Source organism: Anopheles merus, unplaced genomic scaffold (assembly GCF_017562075.2).
Source record: "Anopheles merus strain MAF unplaced genomic scaffold, AmerM5.1 LNR4000022, whole genome shotgun sequence".
Taxonomy (NCBI): domain Eukaryota; kingdom Metazoa; phylum Arthropoda; class Insecta; order Diptera; family Culicidae; genus Anopheles; species Anopheles merus.
Window position 1 is genome coordinate 53,224 of NW_024427602.1, and position 21,772 is coordinate 74,995.

At 38.5% G+C, this 21,772-nt stretch overlaps 1 protein-coding gene and 2 long non-coding RNA genes across 4 annotated transcripts; all 3 read left to right on the forward strand.

Moving 5' to 3' along the window:
* The first annotated feature begins 372 nt into the window (after nt 1-372).
* On the forward strand, nt 373-2,901 carry LOC121601068. The gene is made up of 2 exons (XM_041929871.1): nt 373-1,203; nt 1,268-2,901. The coding sequence occupies exons 1-2, from the start codon at nt 1,135-1,137 to the stop codon at nt 1,766-1,768; spliced, it is 570 nt and encodes a 189-aa protein (XP_041785805.1). The 5' UTR covers nt 373-1,134; the 3' UTR covers nt 1,769-2,901.
* An 11,113-nt stretch (nt 2,902-14,014) lies between these two features.
* On the forward strand, nt 14,015-20,182 carry LOC121601077. Of its 2 annotated transcripts, XR_006005986.1 has the most exons (5): nt 14,015-17,373; nt 17,448-18,486; nt 18,562-19,510; nt 19,564-19,683; nt 20,029-20,182. It is a non-coding gene; the product is annotated as an uncharacterized LOC121601077 (long non-coding RNA). The 2 variants fall into 2 exon arrangements; XR_006005985.1 differs by having other exon boundaries at nt 14,015-18,486.
* Nucleotides 20,183-20,209: 27 nt separating this feature from the next.
* On the forward strand, nt 20,210-21,398 carry LOC121601078. Its single transcript, XR_006005987.1, has 3 exons — nt 20,210-20,373; nt 20,434-20,493; nt 20,557-21,398. It is a non-coding gene; the product is annotated as an uncharacterized LOC121601078 (long non-coding RNA).
* The last annotated feature ends 374 nt before the right edge of the window (nt 21,399-21,772 follow it).

A 21,772-nucleotide genomic window follows, 5' to 3' on the forward strand; every position in this document is an offset into this window, starting at 1 on the left:
GCGATTTTATCGGACGCTTCTGTCAAACGCTATTTCGGCTCATATTGCGAAAATTTGAATGGTTTAACAATTATAAAAAATAATTTCTGTCATAACCAGCACGTACAGCAAGTTATCGTATGAGCCAACCTGACAGGAGATAGCTGTCAAGAACCGTCAAACGGGGGAATGGGAGAAAAGTGCGCCAAGAAAAGCAGCGTCACTTTGCACACACGAAGAACGTTTGTAAGCAGAATACCACGGAAATAAAAGTTCATACATCATAATTACGATAATTTCATATTGTTCCTACATAACCTGCATGATTACATTGACAGATAAAATCGGATGCGACGATCCGACGGAATCAAAAAATTTTGATTCCATTGTACGACGAAATCGCACGTCCGACGTTGTCTGTCAAATCCCATATAAATCTCGTCCGATAAAATCGCATCGGATGAGCGCTGCCACGGGCCTGATTCAGCCGTTAACGCACCAAATTTTAGAACAATCGAAGCTGTCAGTTCTAATAAGATATATTAACCTTGCCCACGCTAGGCCCACCTTTTCCAAACATGTTGACGAAAAAAGTATGGATCAAGTGCGGGTTAAGGTCAATATGCTGAACATGAATTTAACACATCGATTACTTTAACTCATTCACTTACATCACAGCATAACTTCGGCAATATTAATAATAAATATACTGTGCTCTGACCAGCGAAATAAAAAATTCCATTTGCAAGTAAACAAACACACGCATTCGTATCTTACACAAATATGTTTCACAACAAATTAACTTAAACACACAAGTTTCATTGCTTCCTTTGCACAATGAAACACATTTTTGGGGTGATAAATAAAAAACTGACTTTAACAAACATTGAAGTGGCCGCTTCTGTAGATGTGTTGTTTAACCCACCAAATTTACAGTGTTTTCCCAATTGACATTTTCGAGCACGAATAATCGGGAATTCGAGCAAATTCCCTTAAACTGGAGCCTTTAACTTACCTTAAACTGCCCCAGTTTAAGGGAAATTTTAGTACAATTTCATGAAAACCGACCACTGTGCTTTGCTCTTTCGTGTCATTTCCAATTGTCATCATCGAAACGTCAAATGAAAATACAAAACAAAACCAAATTGTTCGGTGATGCTTCATAGCCTGAAATCTAAAATTAGTTTTATTATTTCTCTTGTATTTTCTGCAAAACATAAAAAGGTACATATTAATTAGAATAAATTGAAAGCAAATGATTCACTAAATAAACAAAATGTTCATTTAGGATACGTTTAGCGAAATGGCTTCAAACAACGTGTATAAAACGATAACAGCACCGATGGCAACAGTTCCAGATCTCAGCGTAAAAGCGCAGGCATCGGTAGTACCAGCGACCATCGTACCATTGAAGATATCCGTATCTACATCACCATTATTCCTTCCTGAAAATGTACAACAAACCAATAACCCGGTGATTATCAAAACCGAACAAATGTGCCGGCCAGCACTTACCGTGAATGCCCCTGTGAAGCTCGTGCAATGGTCAAAAGCATCAGCATCCTGCGTCCTTTCGGCATCTCCATTATCGGCTCTTGGCACTGTGAATCAAAACAACAAGCCAGTGGTTATACAATCGGGACAAATGGGCCGACGAGTCCTCACCGTGAATGCCCCTGTGAACCTGGTTCAATCGTCAGCCATCGCATCCTCGCCCCGCGTCCATTCGGCATCACCGTCATCAGCTCCTGAAAGTGCAAAACAGTGCAAACAAACTCCGTCGACATAGCTGCAAGCTATGTTCTTGTTCCGCCGGGAAGTAACTTTTCTGCTCCTCTTCATTGGTTGTGTAGCCATTTAACTGAAAAAATCCAACAAATTTTCACAAAAAAATAGAGCACAAAATTTATTTTCTTCTTTCGTCAAACACCAAAGCCAAATAAATGACAGCTGAAAATGATGCCATCGTCGTTCGCTACAAGAAGATTACACGCACACAATCATACTTGCCACTTCCTACACGGGTGATCACACACACATCCACACTTTTGGACGGTTCGAGCACCAATCGAGCAAATTTAGAACAAAATTTTAGTACCAATGTAAATTGGGTTGGCTTTGTTTGATGCAACCGAATTTTTAGTACAGGAAATTGGTGGTGTTTTCGCTATCTTGGTTATTTGGGTATTTTCTCGCCTCATTGAATTCTATGCTTAATAGTAATCTTGGCCGGAGGAACTTAGTAGATTTCTAACAATTGCAAAATTAAATAACAATTTAATTAAGGGGAAAAATACAATTGGAATTGAAAACCCCTTGGCTGAATACAAGACTTAAATTAATTTTCACTACTTATGATACTATGTACAGGCCTTAGCATAAAAATAAAAATAATTATAGTAATTCTAAACCTAAAACTATGTTTTTAAGAGTTCAATTCTCTTACACTCTTAAATTTTTTTGCCGAATCTCGGTAAATTTTTGCCGAGATCCGCACAACTGACGTCTCGGCAAATATCTCGGTTAAATTTCGGTTTGTTTTGACGTTTACGTATAACCGAGGTTTTCGGTTGCAGCTAACTGAGATTTCGGAAAGAAATAAAAACAATCATTTTTGAATGTCAGTCCTTTTTTCTTTGCATAAAAATTATTTAAGTAACAAATTTAAAATAAAGTTAAATAAATTGGATTGGATGTTTAATAACACAAAAAAACGCTATTATACCTTTTTGAAGTGGGTTGATTATTTCCGATGAAAATTCTAATATTTCATAATCTTGTATTTACATAGTAATATCTTATGTTTTTATATACAGTGGCCGGCAGAATAAAGTGGCCACTACTTACAATTTACGTTTTTTATTGTTTTCTGTAAAAAATGAAGTTATTGTACTGCTTTATTTTTTGAAACATTGTTTGTGAAATGCTTAAGAATGCGCAGTACCATAGTATAACAAAAATGAGAAGTTTGCTTCAAAAAAAAATTTTTTTTCAAAATTGTTAAAAATCACTGTGCCAAAATAAAGTGCCCACTTTGTTCATTCTACAGAAAATATTTTTATGAACAAATATAACACCAAACTTATAATTTATATGCATTTCTCTTGCATTCTTTACATGTTCGAGGATCTTTGGCGTATTTTTTTTTTCAATTTTTAAAGGTTTATCTAGTTCTGCATCTAGTTTTCGCATCTGATTCTTCTCAAGCGTTATCAAGAGCATTAAATTTACATTTATTTGTTTGTTACACCAGTTTTATTCACCTTCGCACCTATAATCTGCCACAAATTCTCGATGGCACCAAGATTTAGACTTTATGGAGGACATGCAAGGTGTTTTATACGATACTAGTTGAGAAATGTTTTTTGTATTGATTATGTGTGTTGAGATGTTAGCCTGTAGGAACATGTTTTCAGTTTCCAAAACCTATTTTTTCCCAAATTATTGATGAAGAATGTTAAAATAGGTATCAGTCATAGTTGTACTTTCGATTCATACCAGTTTTCCCGCTACTCCTAAAGATAAACACCCCCTAGCTATCACATTGCCATTTTCGTAATTTAGTGTCCGTTAGATGTGGCGTCCTTCAAGCTCCTCGCCCGATCTACAGCAAGACTAACAAAGCCAATTCGCTTCAATATGATCAAGAACATGCAGATATATCGTTAAATTGTTGAAAAACTGATATTTGGACAGATGAGTCCAAATTAGAACAGATGTTCTAGAAATTTCTAGACGCGATCCAACAAACCAATATGTATGAAGAGTGCAATGTGATGACCAGGGAGGGGATTCCTATACGAGAAGTGGGGAGCATGATTTAAATCGACGGCGTAATGAAAGCTAATACCTATATAAGCATACTGTGTGAATTTATCTGTTTTCTGTGAAAAATACGGAGTTAGTAAATAAATTGATGTTACAACAGGAAGACGACTCAAGTTATACACGTAGATTTTTTTTTCAATCAAATCGAATAAAACTTCTTTAATGGCTCTCACTTAGTCTTAATTTTAATGTTATCGAGATTTAGTGTGCAAATTTTAATGCAAATGTGGTGAAAATGACGTGATTAAGTAAAACAAAATATGTTAAAGCTCTGAAATACTCTTAGGAAGAACCACTGCCAAATATGTGCAGATAAAAACAAAATAAATTATATCAAAGATCCTCGAACATGTAAAGAATGCGAGAGAAATGCATATAAATTATAAGTTTGGTGTTATATTTGTTCATAAAAATATTTTCTGTAGAATGAACAAAGGGGGCACTTTATTTTGGCAAAGTGATTTTTAACAATTTTGAAAAAATAATTTTTCTTGAAGCAAACTTCTCATTTTTGTTATGCTATGGTACTGCGCATTCTTAAGCATATGAAGAACAATGTTTCAAAAAATAAAGCAGTACAATTACTTCATTTTTCCCGGAAAAAAATTAAAAAATGTAAAATTGTATGTAGTGGCCACTTTATTTTGCCGGCCACTGTAAGATGAATTCTTATTATTATTCTAATCACTAGAATTTTGCTTTTCACCGGGCTATTCAAAAGCAGCTGCGCTTTTTAAATAAGGAGAATGTAAATAAATCTTTTTATAAACTTTATTTTAAAACAGCTGCTTTAACAACTTATTGGTAGTTGTACTGAGTGCTCCAAGCTTAAAGCATTGTAGCATATCTGCTATATAAAACTTATTATAATACACACTATCAGATATGCACACATTGTAACACACTTTAGAAAGCCAAACCACACCATTGTAACACATCCATTATAACACATTCTGTAAATCAGATCATACCATAGCAACACACCCGGAAGAATTCAGGCCATCCATTCAAACAAATAACAGATGACACACTTATCAAAAACAACCGAAACGCATAACATAAGCAGGAACAGTATGTAACCCAAAACAGGAACTTAGTGACAAGAACCATCGTTCTTGTCAACAAAAGGCAAACGTAACTAGCTAACAATAACTTCCCAACATAAAACCCGGAACCAAATGTGCGAAACCCTTAACTTCATTGTAGTATAAATAAAACCAATTCCGACCATGGCAAGTCAGATTCGTTTGGACTGTCAAGATAGGACATAACGCTGCCTAAAACCTTCGCCTTCCAACTTATTTCAAGAGTTTAGTTATGTCCCCCTTCCCAAGGCTATGTAAGGTAAGGCTTCTGAACTCCAACGTTTCCAGTAAGGGAAACCTCTTCTGGGTTTTTATGATCGCCTGGACGATCAAGTGTTGAAAAGTCCGCTTCGAACAAAGTATTATTCCACCTCGGCTCATGTCAGCGAAACACTGACCTACTGCGACAGTACTCGAAGTACAGTTGTACGATCATCGCATTACAGCATGAAGCATGAAAAAATGAAAAGAAAAGTTTGTCAGCCGCATAGCATTTAACATTGAAAACTGTTAAGGCTTGACAAAGAACGATGAATGCACGAATCAAATTGTTTCCTACATGAATCGTACTGTTTCTCCACACCACGTAGCATTCGCCGAGTTCAAACCTTTTGGCAATAATTATAATGCGCGGGACATCAGGCGTCGGAAATGACGTCTCGAACTAAAAAAAGAAAAAAAACATAAAAATAGAAGATTAAACATCGTGTCTCAGCACGAAGTCTGTGGAAAAAATATGAGGTTAATGTGATTATTAGAATTGCAACATTGTTAGCTGTAATAGAAACCCTTGTCGAATCCTCGTAACTTACATCAATCCAATCGATTATTCCTTGTAGTGGATTTAATGTTCGCGCATCATTCTATTTGTAGTCTTCTTCGCGGGTTCGCTTGGCTCCTCTCATAGTATTTTTTCTCGTACGAGACACAGTGACTTAATCAGGTCATTTTTGATGTACCTGTAATCTATTAGATATTTTTCCAATAATTTCTGTTGGATTAAATTTCACATGTCTTCGAATTTAACAGCAGTAGGATTCATCATTTCGAATTCTAAAGCTATCTGAAAAATGAAGAATTGAGCTACATATGTATCCCTACTTACATTGAGATAGAAGATAATCGACTTACCAATTCTCCTCGGAAGGCTGAAGCCGCCGAACAGTCGGTCATAAATTGGGAAAAAATCCCTCTGGCACGCTTTTCGTGCCGGTAAGCCAGTGTTTATTTCCATAAATATTTTATGTTTTCCATAGAAGTTTCCAAGGGAACAATAGTTTCTAACTCGTACACCTGTGAAAAAGGTTAAAATCAATTTACAGGGTGGCATCGTAGAAGTGATACACCTATTCAAGTACCCCTTTTTGTGTTTTCTGTCACTGTGTGTCAAACTCATGGGTATATTTTGACAGCTTAATTTGTTTACTATTTATCGTGAAAAACGTACACTTAGTGTTCGCTTCAGTTTTCTCATATACTATAATGGATTCAAGTCGCGAACAAATAAAAATCTCGCTTGTTGCTGAAGATGCACGTAGGCCACAACATCATCTTTTCGGACGAAAAACTGTTCCCTCTGGAGGAAACTTTGAATAAGCAGAATGATCGTATTTGTATTCGGGATATAACAGCCGATAGAATAACAGCCCCACAGTATCAAAATGCGTCAGCTGTGATGGTTTGGGGAGCTATCTCGGCTAAAGGGAAGTTTCCGTTATTGTTTATCGACAAAGGCGTGAAGATCAACAAGGAGTACTATTTAGAACACGTTTTTCAAGGCCACTTGAAACCAGACGCTAAGAAGCTTTTTGGCAACGACAACTTTTGCTTCCAACAGGATTCAGCTCCAGCCCATAAGGCTTCGATCGTTCAGAAGTGGTGCAAGGAGCATTTGCCATGTTTTATCAATGCATCGGAATGGGCTGCGTTGTCTCCAGATTTGAACCCGTTGGACTTCAGCATATGGAGATGCATGCTTGGAAAGTTGGGCAACGTCAAACATTTGCTTTGGGACGGATTCAAGAAACGGTTGATAAAGATATGGGATGAAATGCCGGATGAAGTTGTGCGTGCGGCCTGCAACGATTTCCAAAAGCGCCTACGGGCGGTTATCAATTGTAAAGGAGAAAGATTTGAAATAAATTAAGTGAAATGCAGGTTTAGTACCAATAGAAGCTATTTAAATAGATTCCTAAGAGAAATCAAACCTGGTGTCAACTTTCTAACAAAAACAAAGTGTATCACTTCTACGATGCCACCTTATAATATCTAAGTATAAGAAACTTCATATGTCATACTACCAAATCATCAATATTTTCTCCACGTTCGTTATTATTTTCGAAGAAGATGGAGTCGATTCATCGTATCTTGATCGGTAGAACACTCGACTACAGGATCTTTTTGCAAGGGTTTCCATTATATAATGAATAGAACCAGCATGCCGTCCTGCTCCTCGTCCACCTTTATCAAACCACGCTGCCTGTAAAATATTCTAAATTTGACTAAAATTCGTGTTGTTCTGTTTTTAAGTGTGCTGTGTTTCCAAATATTTTCCAGTGACTTACACCTGATTTGAATTGCGTTCGAATCTCGTGTGACATGCTGTGATTAAGCTGTTAGTATGTTCTAATCACAAGCAGATATGTTTGGATTTAAACAGTTATATTGCACATAATTCCATCGAAGTGATTGCGAATACATCCTGGCAGCATTCAGAAAAGACAGCACGATACGCGGTATTTTGCGGCTGTTTCCGGTCCCCATTAACCGTGTATCTCGGGGACCGCCTGTACACAGTTAACGACAGCATCACCATGTTTAATGGTCGTAATAAATAATAAAAAATAATATACTTACATAGGGTACATCTGAAAGGCTCGAGGCCAGAATGGGATAAGTTTTAACTAATGATTTAGCAAACATTACTTTTTTTCCGTTTGTGGACGCCTGAAATATATGAAAGAAGTACATCAACTCACACTTTTCATTGTTTTGTACAATACTTACACGCCGTAAGGCAGCGGTAATCGCTGATGCGGGCGTGCGTGCGTTTTCTGAAAATGTATGGAATTTGACACCTGCAGCGGGTGACAGCCCGCAACCGCATGCGTCAATCAAACAATTTTGATTTTTCCGCACGCACGCCCGCACGCCCGCAGTAGCGATTACCGCTACCTAACTGTCCGCTAACCAATCGCAAATTATTCGATTTATTTTTTTGTTGGTGACCTCATCGAGTTTAATTCCTTCTGTCAATGTTTCATGGATTTGTTTACCTTCATCACTTTGCTTAAGGAGTAGGCTAACGTCAATTTCCTTTAAAAAAAGTTACTTCTTCGTATGTACAACACGCCGTAGCAATAATACTCACATTGTCAAAATTGTACATCTTAAAAGTTGAACTCAAGCTTCTGGTTGGTACATTCCTCTGCGTTTCTTCTATAAATTCATTGGGAGGCGTAATGTCAATTGTAACTCCATACTGTTTTTGATATTTTTTAATTATTTTTATCATTTTTGTCGTTAACTGTAGTCTAGTGAAATCATTGTTGTCCAGGGATAAGAAGGTGTCCAAATCTGTTATTTCTTCTTTTACTGTAAGAAATGTTTAATCAATTTCAACCTATCTTTCCTATTTTCCAATCTAACCTATGAAGTATATAATATAATATTACGCTTATAAATAATCCTGGCAATAGCTCCTTCGGGAAACATTTTTTTTATCACTTCCAAATGGTGACCAGAAGGCAAAGGTAGTATGCGAATGGATTTCTTCAAACGAAACAAATTTTTCAGTTGGTCCTACTGCAATTTAGTACGCATCTAGACAATCATTATATCCGTTAGTTTTGTATAATTTTATCATCAAAAACATAGCACTGTTCATAACCACTGTCTCGACAATAATACCATACAACGGATAATATTCATTTTCGTGGTTTGTTATGCACACTAGCAAGTTTTTTCTGGAGTCGATCCCATTTACTGTTGCTTTGTTGGGTACAAAAACATGTGGAACACACAGATTTATGAAGCAAACACTGTAACACTGGATGTAATGGTCAAGGTGGTGATTTTTGTTGAGTCTTCGTCGAATTTTTTTGTAAAATTTCTCCTCATACAACCGAATAAGTTCTTCTAATGATACTAACATATGGTCAGATATTATTGAAGACATCAAAATGTGAGTTATATTCAACAAATGACCGATCATACGCATATACTCGCAATTAGCGGGAACCTTGTCAGTAAACAAAAAAGGAAAAGAAGGAGTATTATCACGTTTTGTTATGCAGTCTGTTGGAGTTTGTAAATAAGTTTAGATAGCATTTCATCAGTAAAGTTCGCCGATGGTCTATTCTTTTTGTCGATGTATCCATAGGCAAATAAATGTATGCGGTCATTGATGAATGATGCAATGAAACCCAATGACTTAATTTTGTGATAGTGACCTAGTACTAGCTGTATAGTTATGGCACCAATCCTTCCGCTATGTCATGCATAGTATTCAAAGCAAAATTTTGTGTAATGTGATAGTATTGTAGCTCATTTAATATGCAATTACCACGTTTCAATCCACAATCTGAAGGCGTCATATCTCCTGAATTAACTTTCTCCAAGTTGAGTTCATACCACTCTTTCGTACGCATGGGAAAATTTTGGAACCGATTCTGATGAAATGCTGGTCTTGGCATAGTGCAAAGTCTGCAGAAGAATTTTGCAATGGGTCCCAGTCATCCGAAAACCTCATGTACAGCCAGTGTATTACCGCAGAAGATCGTTAAAACTGCTCGTATGGTATATTTTTCTGTTCCGTACAAAACGTCTACTCCGTGTTCCGGTTTTCGGAGGTCGTGAATTAGAGGTTCCAAGATCTTGCTGAAGCCATGCTTTTTGGAGTCTATAGAAGTGCAATAAATTAGTGGAAATATTGTTTTCGGAGAACTATTCCACCTGCTTGGAAAATTTTCTATTTTAAAATCTAACACCGATACTTTGTTAATACCTGCTCTAGAGCTCAGTGCATTTCCGAGTTCCACGTCGTCTTGATAAAGGCTTATTCGTATGGCATCGGGGATTTTTTTTTTAAATATTCACTGTTTTGGTATGTTTCTCCAGATCGGAAACTAGAGTATTCTTTGAGGGTTGGGTTTGGCGGCAAATTATCTGTCATTAATTCCCTGTTTTGGCGACATCTGAAAATTAGCTTCAAGGTCTCAGTGATCGGTATATACATGAAGGTTTCGTTAACTATTACTTTTGTTGGTATACCATCAATATGCCGAATATCTTTTCGTGTTTGAAGCAATTTTTCTGCTGGTCTTGGAATACTAACTACCAAATTGTTTAAAATCTGTGTTTGTTTTGAACGTGTTGAAACTACCGAAAACAAATCTTCTACGTGGAACTTGTTTAAAAAGTTTATAGTTTCTGGAGCAGCTAAATCAGTTTTACGTTCCGTTAAAAATGACTTTGTTCTTTCTTCGAAGTAAACACCAAGCATTTTTACTTGGTGTTCGCAAAGTTTTATCATTTGCAAAATTTTGGTTTGAGGAAGCGATACATCTGCCGTCAATCTGCAAATACCCAAAGTGACTTTTTTTTAATTTGATCCAAAGTTAGTGTCAAAATCAGTTTCCATATCAATGTGGTTTGATTTTTTTGTTACGGGTTCGTCTGGGATCTCATTGAGCGTTTCTCCGATAGCTCTTTTGGTACCGGGTGTTTTGGGCGAACGTGGGTGTTGCTGCAATATGTGCCTTTTTAATGACTTGAAATGGTTATATGTCGATCGACATTTTGGTACCATACAATCATAAAACACACGATCCGGATCAAAGTGCTGTTGCCGAATAAGTGCATTAGTGTGATGCTAAAGTTCTTCTACATAGCCAAACACTTTTTCTCCACAGAAGAAGCAAATTAGACCAGGTACCGGAAGCTAAAATGAAAATTATTCATGATTCAAAGATACTTACGGAAAACTTCGTATATTCTTACATCTTCTTCCTGCAGAATGTTCAGAATTACATCCATTTTCGCTTTTATCGCACTTAAAATCACAAAACCACTCCAAAATTGTTTCACTAGCACGCTGTAAACATAATGGCGAATGACAGACAGAAAACCGAGTCACGGCTAGCAAGATAGTTGAAACGTATCAAACCGATATCTCGGTTATTTTTACAGATGAGCTGTCACCGAGCTCATGTTGTGTTTACGTATGCGCTCGGCATGCAGTGTTGCCGAGATTCGGTTAAAATATATATTTAACTGATATGTTAGTATTTTATGGTACTGATTTTCGGCTACTAGGATTTTTGTAATGACATATTATTATTATTATTATTATTATTTATTTAATCTTCAAAGGCCGTATGGCCTAATTAAGATGTAACAAGTCAATAAAAAAAAATACATAGCAAAAACAAGATTTGCATCGCAATTCACTGCGGCCACAGCAAAAGCCGGAGACGTTCCTTGAAGCACTGAGTTGAGATGTCGAAGTCGAAGCAATCCGAGACAGTGTTGAAGACAGCCGACATGCGGAACATAGGGTCAGACCGACCAGCACTGGAACGGGGTTGAGCGAGCCGTAGAGTTTCTCTAGACCTAAGTGTTCGGGATGGTGCATAGATATCGACTCGATGCAACAAAGGCGATGAGTCGATAGAGCCATTTAGCAATCCAGCGATGAAAGAGCATTGTGCATTGCGTCTTCTAACCGAAAGAGGTTCAAGGCCTAGAAGACGGCACCGCGCAGCATATGGAGGAAGATTATTGCGATCCTGCCAGGGAAGTAGGCGTAGGGCATATCTCGTGAGCTTACGTTGAATCGCCTCAAGTCGAGCAATTGAAGAAGCAGTAGTTGGGCTCCAGACTACGCACGAATATTCCAGAACCGAACGAATAATACAGTTGTAGACAGCTTTGATGCAGATGGGGTTGCGGAATTCACTAGTTGTCCGGATAACCACGCCAAGTAATCGATTTCCTCTGGCTACAACGTCATCGATATGCTGTTTAAAGTTCAAACTAGAGTCAAGCAGAACGCCCAGGTCTTTGGCATGATTTTGTCGATTAACTGCAGTGCCGTTAATGAAGTAGGTCCCAGTGACTGGGCTCCTGCATCGACTAAAAGACACACAGTAGCATTTCTCGATGCAGATAGTCAGTCCGTTACGCTTGCACCACGAACAGAAAATTTCGATGCAGTCTTGCAGGAATGTACAATCACCTGTTTTGTAAATAGGCGCAAACATTTTTGCGTCGTCGGCAAACAGACTGATACTGTCGGGAGGTAAAGCGAGGGTAACATCGTTGATGAACAATATGAAGAGAAGCGGGCCAATATTGCTTCCTTGTGGCACACCCGAGCTGCTGACTATTTCTTTGGACATGTGCTTATCAATTTTCACGATGTATGTGCGATTAATTAGGTAAGACTTAAGCCACTGTACGAGCGAGCTGGGAACTCCTTGCTTATCGAGTTTAGCGAGAAGAATTGCGTGCGGAAGAGAGTCGAATGCTGCTTTCAGATCTGTATAAATTGCATCGACTTGAGCTCCGGCAATTTGACTAGTGCAATAGGTTACAAATTCAACCAGGTTCGTGGTAGTCGACTTTTTTTTGGCACGAATCCATGTTGATACGGGCTTAGGTAGCTGCGGCATGTATGTAGCAGATTTTTGTATATCACTAGTTCGAACACCTTGGCAATGGCACACAAAGATGTAATACCCCGGTAGTTGATGGCATCTGTCCTGTCGCCCTTTTTGTAAATAGGAACCATCCAAGATTTTCTCCATGTTTTGGGAAAGTAGCCATTGGCTAGCGATGCATTGAACATTTTTGCAAGGATAGGTGCTACTGTCGTTTGGCAGCGTTTCAGCACGGCAGAAGGTCGGGTCCAGGAGCGAAGGAAGGCTTTAGTTGCATTAGGGCTGATAAAACGATCTCACTGTCGATGAAAGGAGTGCTCATGTTAATTGCGCCAGCCGGAGTGTTGATGAGAGCAGCATCAATGGTATCGGTATCATTCATGGCCGGTGAAAAGCAATCTGCGAAGCGATCCGCGAAGAGATTGCACATTTCATTAGTGTTGGCACTTGTTGCTCCTTTGTACGTAATGGATTTCGGTGTATGCGTGGATTTTGTTTTGCTGTTGTAGAAGCGCCAAAACGAGTCAGGCCACCTGCAGAGGTTACGTTGAATTTTACTCAAATATCTGCGATATCGAAACCTGTTATAGCTGCAGTATGAAGAGTGCATGTCAAAGTAGATCGAGCGAGATCTTTGGCAGCGGCGCGTTTGGTAGTGACGATAAGCAGCTCTTTTTACACGTTTGAGTCATTTGAGTGTGCGGTCCGCCCAGGGGGGGTTAGGTTTAGGACGCTGAACTGGGACGCATACAACAAAGGCTTGCAGCATGAAGGACGAGAATGAACATACTGCTTCGTCAAGTGAAACAAAATTGGAACAATGAAAGCTATTGTTAAACATTGATATCATGTCGTTCAGTTTCACATAGTCAGCTTTAGCAAAGTTATAACGATAAAATGCGGTTGTCGTCGAGTTTTGTCGAGTCGTCGAATTGCGTCGGGTCGACGAGTTAATACGTATATTGAAGTCAAACGCCGGATGGCAAGAAATGAAAGAGCTGACATACAGGGTTTTCCAATTGAGTCAGTGTTGCCGAGATTCGGTTAAAATATATATTTAACAGATATGTCAGTATTTCATGGTACTGATTTTCGGCTACTGGGATTTTTCTACTGACATATCAGCAAGAAATGAAAGAGCTGACATACAGGGTTTTCCAATTGAGTTTAGACTAGCGGCATACTTTTTTTGAATAGTCGCAATAGATTCTTGACTAGCATTCTTTTTTTTTCATTACGAGCAATGGATTATTGACTAGGAGCAATTGATTTCAGCTGGTCCCTGCATGACAGCCTAAGAGCGACGGGTTTATAACATCCGGTGTGACAGATCGACTTGAATAATAATCTGTGGATAATATTTAATTTCATCCGCTCATTTGTTTAAATAATTTGTTTTACTGTTATATATCATCCACAAAGAAAGATATATTTTATCTGATAGGTTTTCGATGCTATTGTTTTGATTTTATGAATGCACAATACAACACAAAAGTATATAACAGCTGAATTGAAATATGCAGTAGTGGACCCATAGACATAACCTAACCAAAAGCTAGCTTTTTCAGAGTGACCATATGTAGTTCTATCGATTTTCGATCGAATATCGGTTCACAATTGAGCATACTAAAACTCAATATTTCTGACCGAAAATCAAATATTTTTCTAAGTATTCACCGTTCAACAATAAAATTGGAATTTAATAAATTTTGTGAGTGAATAAAAAGTTGTTTTTACCGAAAATTACCGAATTTGCTTTAGATTTCCTACCGATAACCTCTAAAAACAATCTGGTCACTTCGCGCCTGCAATCGAATCGATTTTGATCGTAATCAAAAATGGAGGATGCTAGTCAAGAATCTATTGCGCTTATTCAAAAAAAAGTATGATGCTAGTCTAAACTCAATTGGAAAACCCTGTATTTCGGCAGATAATTAACCGAGGTCGTGAAATATTTTTTAGTGTGTAGTATTTGTAGTGGGCTAGTTGTGCACTTTGCATTGTAGTTTAATTTCAACCTGGTTAATATTTTCACTATTGTGGGAATATTACATCCGATGTGTAATGCAGTTGTGTTGTACCACCGAGGGACTCTAAAATAGCTTTCAAGAATTTATTTTGAGCTCTTTGCAATTTTAATTTGTGTGAGTGGGCACAATTTTACCTAATGGGTACAACAGCATTTCGTCTTTGAAATTTAATTTCGATTTCCTATTAAGAAAACTGTACAGAATTCTAAAAAGTTTTTTCACATTTAACAGTAACATTTTCTGTATGATATCTGTATGTCAGTCGTTTATCTACCGTTAGTCCTAGGTATTTAGTATGATCTTTCCGATAAATTTCACAGTCGTTAATTAATGGTCTAGTAATTGGAAGCTTCCGAGAACAGGTATACCTTGTGAAGAAGATACCCAAGTAGCCAAAATTGCCTAAGCAGCTAATTTTGGCATGCTAAAGATCGCTGCTTGAATTCGCCTTTTGCAGTAGATAAACAGCGTTAAAGTTCCAGGTGGATCTTTTAAATAGCGCCTAAGCAGCTTCCTTATGCCACGGTGCCAGGGATTATTTTTCTTTGCGTTTTATTTTCAAGCAAGGCGTCATCAATGAAATATGTTAGCGCCTAGATGTATGCTGAAAGGTAATAGCATACAAGTAGCCATAATTTAGTCCATAACGATAAGAGTTAGTTAGTGTTAGTGAGAACGCGTACGTCTATTGAAATGATGAAATAAATGTTAGAGTCTAAGTTGAACCACCGTACAGAACACATCGGTTTTTTTGATTGAGCTATTGAACATTTGGTCCTTCGAACAAAAAGGGATAAACGAGTTGTCAAAATCGCAATAGAATTCGGGACATTTAGATTCTCATCACAAGATCGCTGCGATTGTATCGTTTTTGCTTGTGCTGAATCCACGAGATTGTTTGTGAGTGGAAGAGTGTAGGCGTACGATTTGCCGGCGCATGCCTTTATGTGCGTGTTTTTTTACGTGAGTGCACATGAAGTGGCATAGAGTTTTGTGACTTTTATTACACTTTTCCGGGAGTCGGCGGTTTAGAGTGCAGAAGTAAGCGAACGATAACAGTGCGTAAGCGTAATTTTGTGCGTGTACCGTTTTTTTTTTAGCTTTAGCAATCGTGCTAGCGATTTGTGCGTGTGCGTTAGTTCGGCCATAGCGTGGGTCCGAGTTACAGAGGTGCGCGTAACTATAGGTGACGTAAAATTGTTTTTTTGTTGATTGCTAGAAAACTACACACATTTGTGTTGGACCTGCTCCTGAGTTGGGATGAGAAGTGTATTTCGGCCAATTCGCGGGCCCCAATGCTAGGAGTGGTAAAATCGTGTGAAAATTAGAACAAGTTTAGCGTCGGAAAGATCGTTGCTAGGACAATCAGTTTGCGGTTAGTGTGTTTCGGCCATCGTGACCGAGTTGGTGTCAGTGTTCGCCATCGCAATTTGAGGAGTGTTGTTGAACTTTAAAATGCCGAAAGCATCGAAAGAAGCAGAAAAAATGGTGCCGTGGATAAGAATTTACCAAGATCGATTGGCAGGCCTAGGGCAATTTGAAGAATTTATGGATAATTACGTGGATGCACAACGTTGTGAATTAAGTAGTCAGCTTTTGTCCTTGGAAGAGGCAAAAAAGACTTATGAAAGCGTGCGGGAAAAGTTGTTATTGGAGTATGATGAGTGTGATGAGGTACAGTTAAGAAGTGAGAGGAAGGAGTTTCAAAGAAAGTATCACAAAGTGAAGGGTTTTCTGTTAGAAAAACAAGGACGAGATGAAAGTGTACGACCGATCGCGAACAGTACTATGACGAACACATTGTTTTCGAGTTCACAAGTGCGTTTACCGAAAATAGAGCTTCCTACGTTTAGTGGTGATAGTACGCAATGGATGAGTTTTAAGGATCGTTTCGAATCGATGGTGCACGAGGTAGTGGAGTTGTCTGAAGTTATGAAGCTGCAATATTTACTGGCGTCGTTGAGAGGAGATGTAGCTCGACAACTTGAACATGTTCAACTTATGGGGGAGAACTATTCGAGTACATGGAAGGCGCTTTTTAAGCGTTTCGATGATGAAAAGAAGCTGAAGCGCGAGTATTTTAAGGCGCTCATGGATCTTCAACCAATGGCAGCAGCAACACCCGAAGAGTTGACTCGAATCGTTAATGAATCTCGACGGTTGGTGCGGGGAATGGAACGACTAAAAGAGCCAGTATCAAAATGGGCTACACCTTGAACAAGTCTGGTAAGATGCAAAATTCATCACGATACGTTAATGGCATACGAAATCTTTGCAGCTGACACGGAAGACAATTTTGATGACCTGATGGAATTCTGTGAAAAGAGGATAAAGATTTTGAACAACACCGTTACCGATGGGACAAACAGAATATCTACAAAAGCAGCTAATGATCCCATTTCAAGTCGTGCAGAGAACAACGGGCAGAGAAAGAACCCCGGTACCAAAATCCATGCGACTTTTCGCTAACGGATTGATTAAATGGCGCCCGATTAGACGATCCGATAGAAGCACTTTTCAGGCTTAACGGATAGTTTGAATGACGCGACATAGTCGTGTTGCAGCAACGTGTGATATGTATCATGCGATGTCTTTTATTGTACATGCGTCTGGATTTTTTAATTCATGCAGTGGTTGCGATGAGAACGAAAATTCTCTCACTCACACAACCACAACCCGTACACGGAACGTACGCGAGCTGTCAGTTTGTAATGCAAACAAAGTGTTGAAGTGGATCTAGTAGTTGATGGGTTTCTAAATCATTCAAATAACAGAAATATATTAGATACGGTAAGTGTAACAATGTCCGCTTTGTTTTGTTTGTTCTCAACAATTTGGCTGATATGTTTTTGCGTTGGATATAGATTCCGAAAATGAACCAAAACAACGTGGCGCAGCCCGGTAGAGGTAAGAAGATTCCTGCATCTGGAAAAAGATCCCGCAATATTTTGGAGAAGGAAAATGAAGAACCTGGAACTAAAAAAAAAGGTAAGATTGCATTGCATTGTTTACATGTGCGATTGTTTAATGCCCCCAGGACAATCGCATGGCAATCGGATTGAAGGCGCAACATTTTCCATACAATCCGCAGTGTTGCGTTTTCTTCGCGCCAACTTTGCCTGTATTTTCAATGAGCCAAGCGATTTTACCCCCTCCTACACGCGTTGTATCCTACAGCACGCTTGTCGCGGCAACGTTCACCACATACACACACATCTCCACACTCAGCGTACGACATCTTCCCTGTTGCTGTTCTGGACTCAGACAAAATTTGTGTTTCTACACTTATTGTTCAAAAAAGTAGAAGCTCTTAGGATCTGAATTTACAAACAAATATCAAAATGTTATGTTCTGCTAATGATATTGCACTGAATTTAATTGCACTAAATTAAGTTTTTACATATCTTTCGTAAAAGTTCGTCAGAGTATGAAAATGTCGATACAATTTGTCATGAATAACTTAAATTTTAAGATTTTCGCGCATAAAATTATGACGCGCGCTGTGTGTGCAGCGGCGTAATTCATTACTCGTATAGCCGTCTCGCTTCTTCTTGTGTGTCCTTTACCGTTGCTCACCGCTTCAAGAACATTGCTGCTCACACACACGTCAGTCTGCGGCAAACAATTGGAGGGGGAGGATGTGTCGGTTTGCTCCAGAAATCGTGTGTGATTTTGGTGTTCCGGATTTGGTTCCATCGCTGTTTGTTTTGGTGGTATTGTAAAGGTAAGAATCATCAACCGATGTAAAAGTGTGAGAGTAAGATGATGCTGATGGTGACTGATGCTTTTCTTTGTTTCTTTTCCTGCTTTCATCCACTGATGGCGTCGAGCATCGCCGAGGATGTGATCGAATGCGGAAAATTCTAAACGAGGAGCTTCATTCCGGATTTTGTTTGCAATAAGGTAAGTTATGATAACACACAAAACATACGAAAAAAGAGTGAGTAATATTATTCTTAACTTTCATTTCTTGAACAGCGCTGAAATCATCCTCCACCTTACAACGAACGGTCAACGGATGAGGAAGGAGAGGAGGGACGGCAAAGGTACACGCACAAACGTGCACACATCAGCCTTCTCTGTGAACGAGAACACGGGAGGGGGAGGCCGGCAACGTATGGAACCTCTTCATTTACGCTCTCTCGTGCGTTCGTGCGTGCGTGCGCGCGCGCGTCTGTGTGTGTATGTATGTGTGTGCATGCCTGCGTGCGTGGCTGTGTGTGTTTTTGCCGCTTCGCATAACGAGATCCTACGGGATCACCTTGCGAAAAACACTAGGAGAGGAGGGGGGGTAGGTATATGTGTCTGTGTGTGTATGTGTGCGCGCGTGGTTGTGTGTGTGTTTTTTGCTGTTTCGCGATCTCCTACGGAATCACCTTGCGAAAACACGAGCGGGGGAGGAGTGGGGTGTGTGTTTGTGTGCTTGCCTGCGTGCGTGCGTGACTTTGTGTGTGTGTTTTTGCATTCGCGTTCTCCTACGGGATCACATTGCGAAAAACACCATGGGGAGGAGGAGGTGTGTGTGTGTTTTCTTTTCTTTGTCGTTTCGCACTCTCCCGCGGGTGCATAAAAAGAAAGTGGAAAATAAAAAAAAAATTAACAACGGATTCGTAAGTGTGTTTGAACTCATTGCTATCCGAAAAAAGTGAGGGGGGGCTCTTGAAATGTAATACACATGTATGCAACATGTATCGTGTCGCCGCGACGGTGTATCTCGCTCAATCCGTTAAGCCTGAAAAGTGCTTCTATCGGATCGTCTAATCGGGCGCCATTTAATCAATCCGTTAGCGAAAAGTCGCATGGATTTTGGTACCGGGGTGTATGCAATTATTTTCAGCGTGCAATATAGTCCAACCGAAGTCAAGCCGACCAATTGCAGATTTTAAAACCGTCATCAAACCGTCAAAGACAAAAACGGAAACCATTGGTAAGACAATATTTGTAGGAGTGATTTCATTAATTAACGTGTAGCATTTTCAGTGAAAGAAGAAGTTGTTTCCGATAACAGCACAACGAAGGATATGATCCAAGCAGCAAGCACCTCGTCATCGTCATATCCGAAAACGGAAAACAAAAAAAAGGCACCCACTAATGAAAATGGTAAGGAACAAGGAAATAAATCTGAGGAAATTGTTGGCGGAGGACCGAAATGCAACGAATAGTTGTTATCGGCACCGTATATAGAACAAACTATGACGAACATGATTGTAACCCGACAACAATGATTAGGGTCGACACCAACTCGATACATCCACGGGTCAGATTTGATTCCAACTCAAAATAAGCGCACCAGCTGCACTTCACGGGTTGGAATCGATTCCGTTTGGATCACATCCACAGATTGTGAAATGAAACGTATGACTCACCACTAGCATATAATCATTGCAAACATGTTCGTCACGCACCATCAAAATTTTAACACAGTAATATCAAACAAATTTCCAGTTTTATTAGCTCCCCCAACCGCCGACGTGCAAGCAATAATGTCGTACTTAACGAAGTGTCCCTGGCGATCATCAATGATTCCTAAACAAGAACAAGAAACTCCAGTTTGTTCAACACACAAACAAAATCAACTAGAACCACAACAAGAAAATGAGCAACAACAACAACAGAAAGAGAAACAACAACAACAACAGAAAGAGAAACGACAACAACAACAGAAAGAGGCACAACAACAACAAGATCTCCAAAAAAATAGCCATGAACAATTTCAAACAGTATTGGTAGAAACACAATTTGAAGAACAATACCAACAAGATCCAACAACAAATGTTTCCACATCAAATGGTATGAAGTGCCTTGACAATCTTGAAAATATCCCATTTTTAAATATTAATCTATTTGCAGTCTCCATGACAGGGTCACATCTTCAGTATTTGCCACGTTCCAGATGCAATTCATTAGATGGTGAGTGAGATGATAATAAAATTAAATGTACTTGAATAAGTTTATTAATTTGCTTTGTTACAGATTATCTTAACAACCATTCATTCGATGAAACCCTATCCATACCGATATCGACACCCGCACCAAATGACAATAGTAAGGCAATACCTACAACAACCTCAACTACGACTGCAACTACATCAGCCAATCAGAAAAGCAAAAAAACAAATTCAACATTAGAGCGCAAATTGGAAATTTGAAATACCAAATTAGATTACATAATAGATGTATTACACGAAAAATCAGGACATAGTGAGCCAGTAAATGAATTTGTTTTCGAAGCAATACAGGACCAAAAACAATTAGAGGATTTTGAAAGCCAGCTAGGAGAATCAAACGATACTTTTAAACAAAAAAATTTAACGGAGCTGCGAAGTTCATTAAAGTTAGGGAACTCTAAATACCAAATACACCAGTCATTGGACTTACTATTTTCCCGGCAATTTTTAGCTAAAATGACTTGGTCCGGACGCAGTAAAACAGAGCAAAAGATTCCTTTCTCGTCCTACACTAACATAAAAAAATTATTCTTGGAAATTGCGGAGACAAAATTTGTGAAACCGGCGGAAAGATTTGTTTTTGATTATATAGGACAGAAATTACGACATGCCAGCTCTAGACTTAATCTGTCCGGAGCTCGTGCTTCTACTTCTCATAATTTTAAGCCTAAACACTAAATAAGGTAATGCTAGAGAAAATAGAATTAATAACAAAGTATGTTCCTTTATATATTACATTATATTATGTTAATTATGTTCGATAAGCTTACACATGATCTTATACTTGTGATAACATATGTTAAGTATATAATGAAACAAAGTTTGAATTTATGAAATGAATTAAAATTAAAAGAATTTAAAATTCTAAGCAATGTGAACTATTATTAAATAAATGAACTGTCTGGATCGCTCTTTATGAATATGTTTATTTATTTATGTTTCTAAAGTATGAAGCAATGGAATGTACACATACTCTTCTGACATTGTTTTTATAGCTACTAACTTACACTTTATACTTTGAGGGAAAAACTCATCCGAAAATGATGATAACTCATTCATATTACCCTTCGATATGTTCAAAAGGAATGAACTTATAGGCTTGTAAAAATATTCCTCGCTGGTCAGAAGCTTTTTTCCTTTTATAACCTCTGTTGATGCGCGTTCAACTGCTGATTCAAATCTAACTACATGATTATCCTTCGTTAAAAACCATCCGTTTCTATCTCCTTGCTGTAACATTA

Bases quoted from the DNA above. Each gene is read 5' to 3' on its own strand.
- LOC121601068 (XM_041929871.1), top strand. From the start codon at position 1,135: ATGCTTCATAGCCTGAAATCTAAAATTAGTTTTATTATTTCTCTTGTA. The intron at 1,204-1,267 runs GTACATATTAAT...ATGTTCATTTAG, and splicing joins TTTCTGCAAAACATAAAAAG to GATACGTTTAGCGAAATGGC.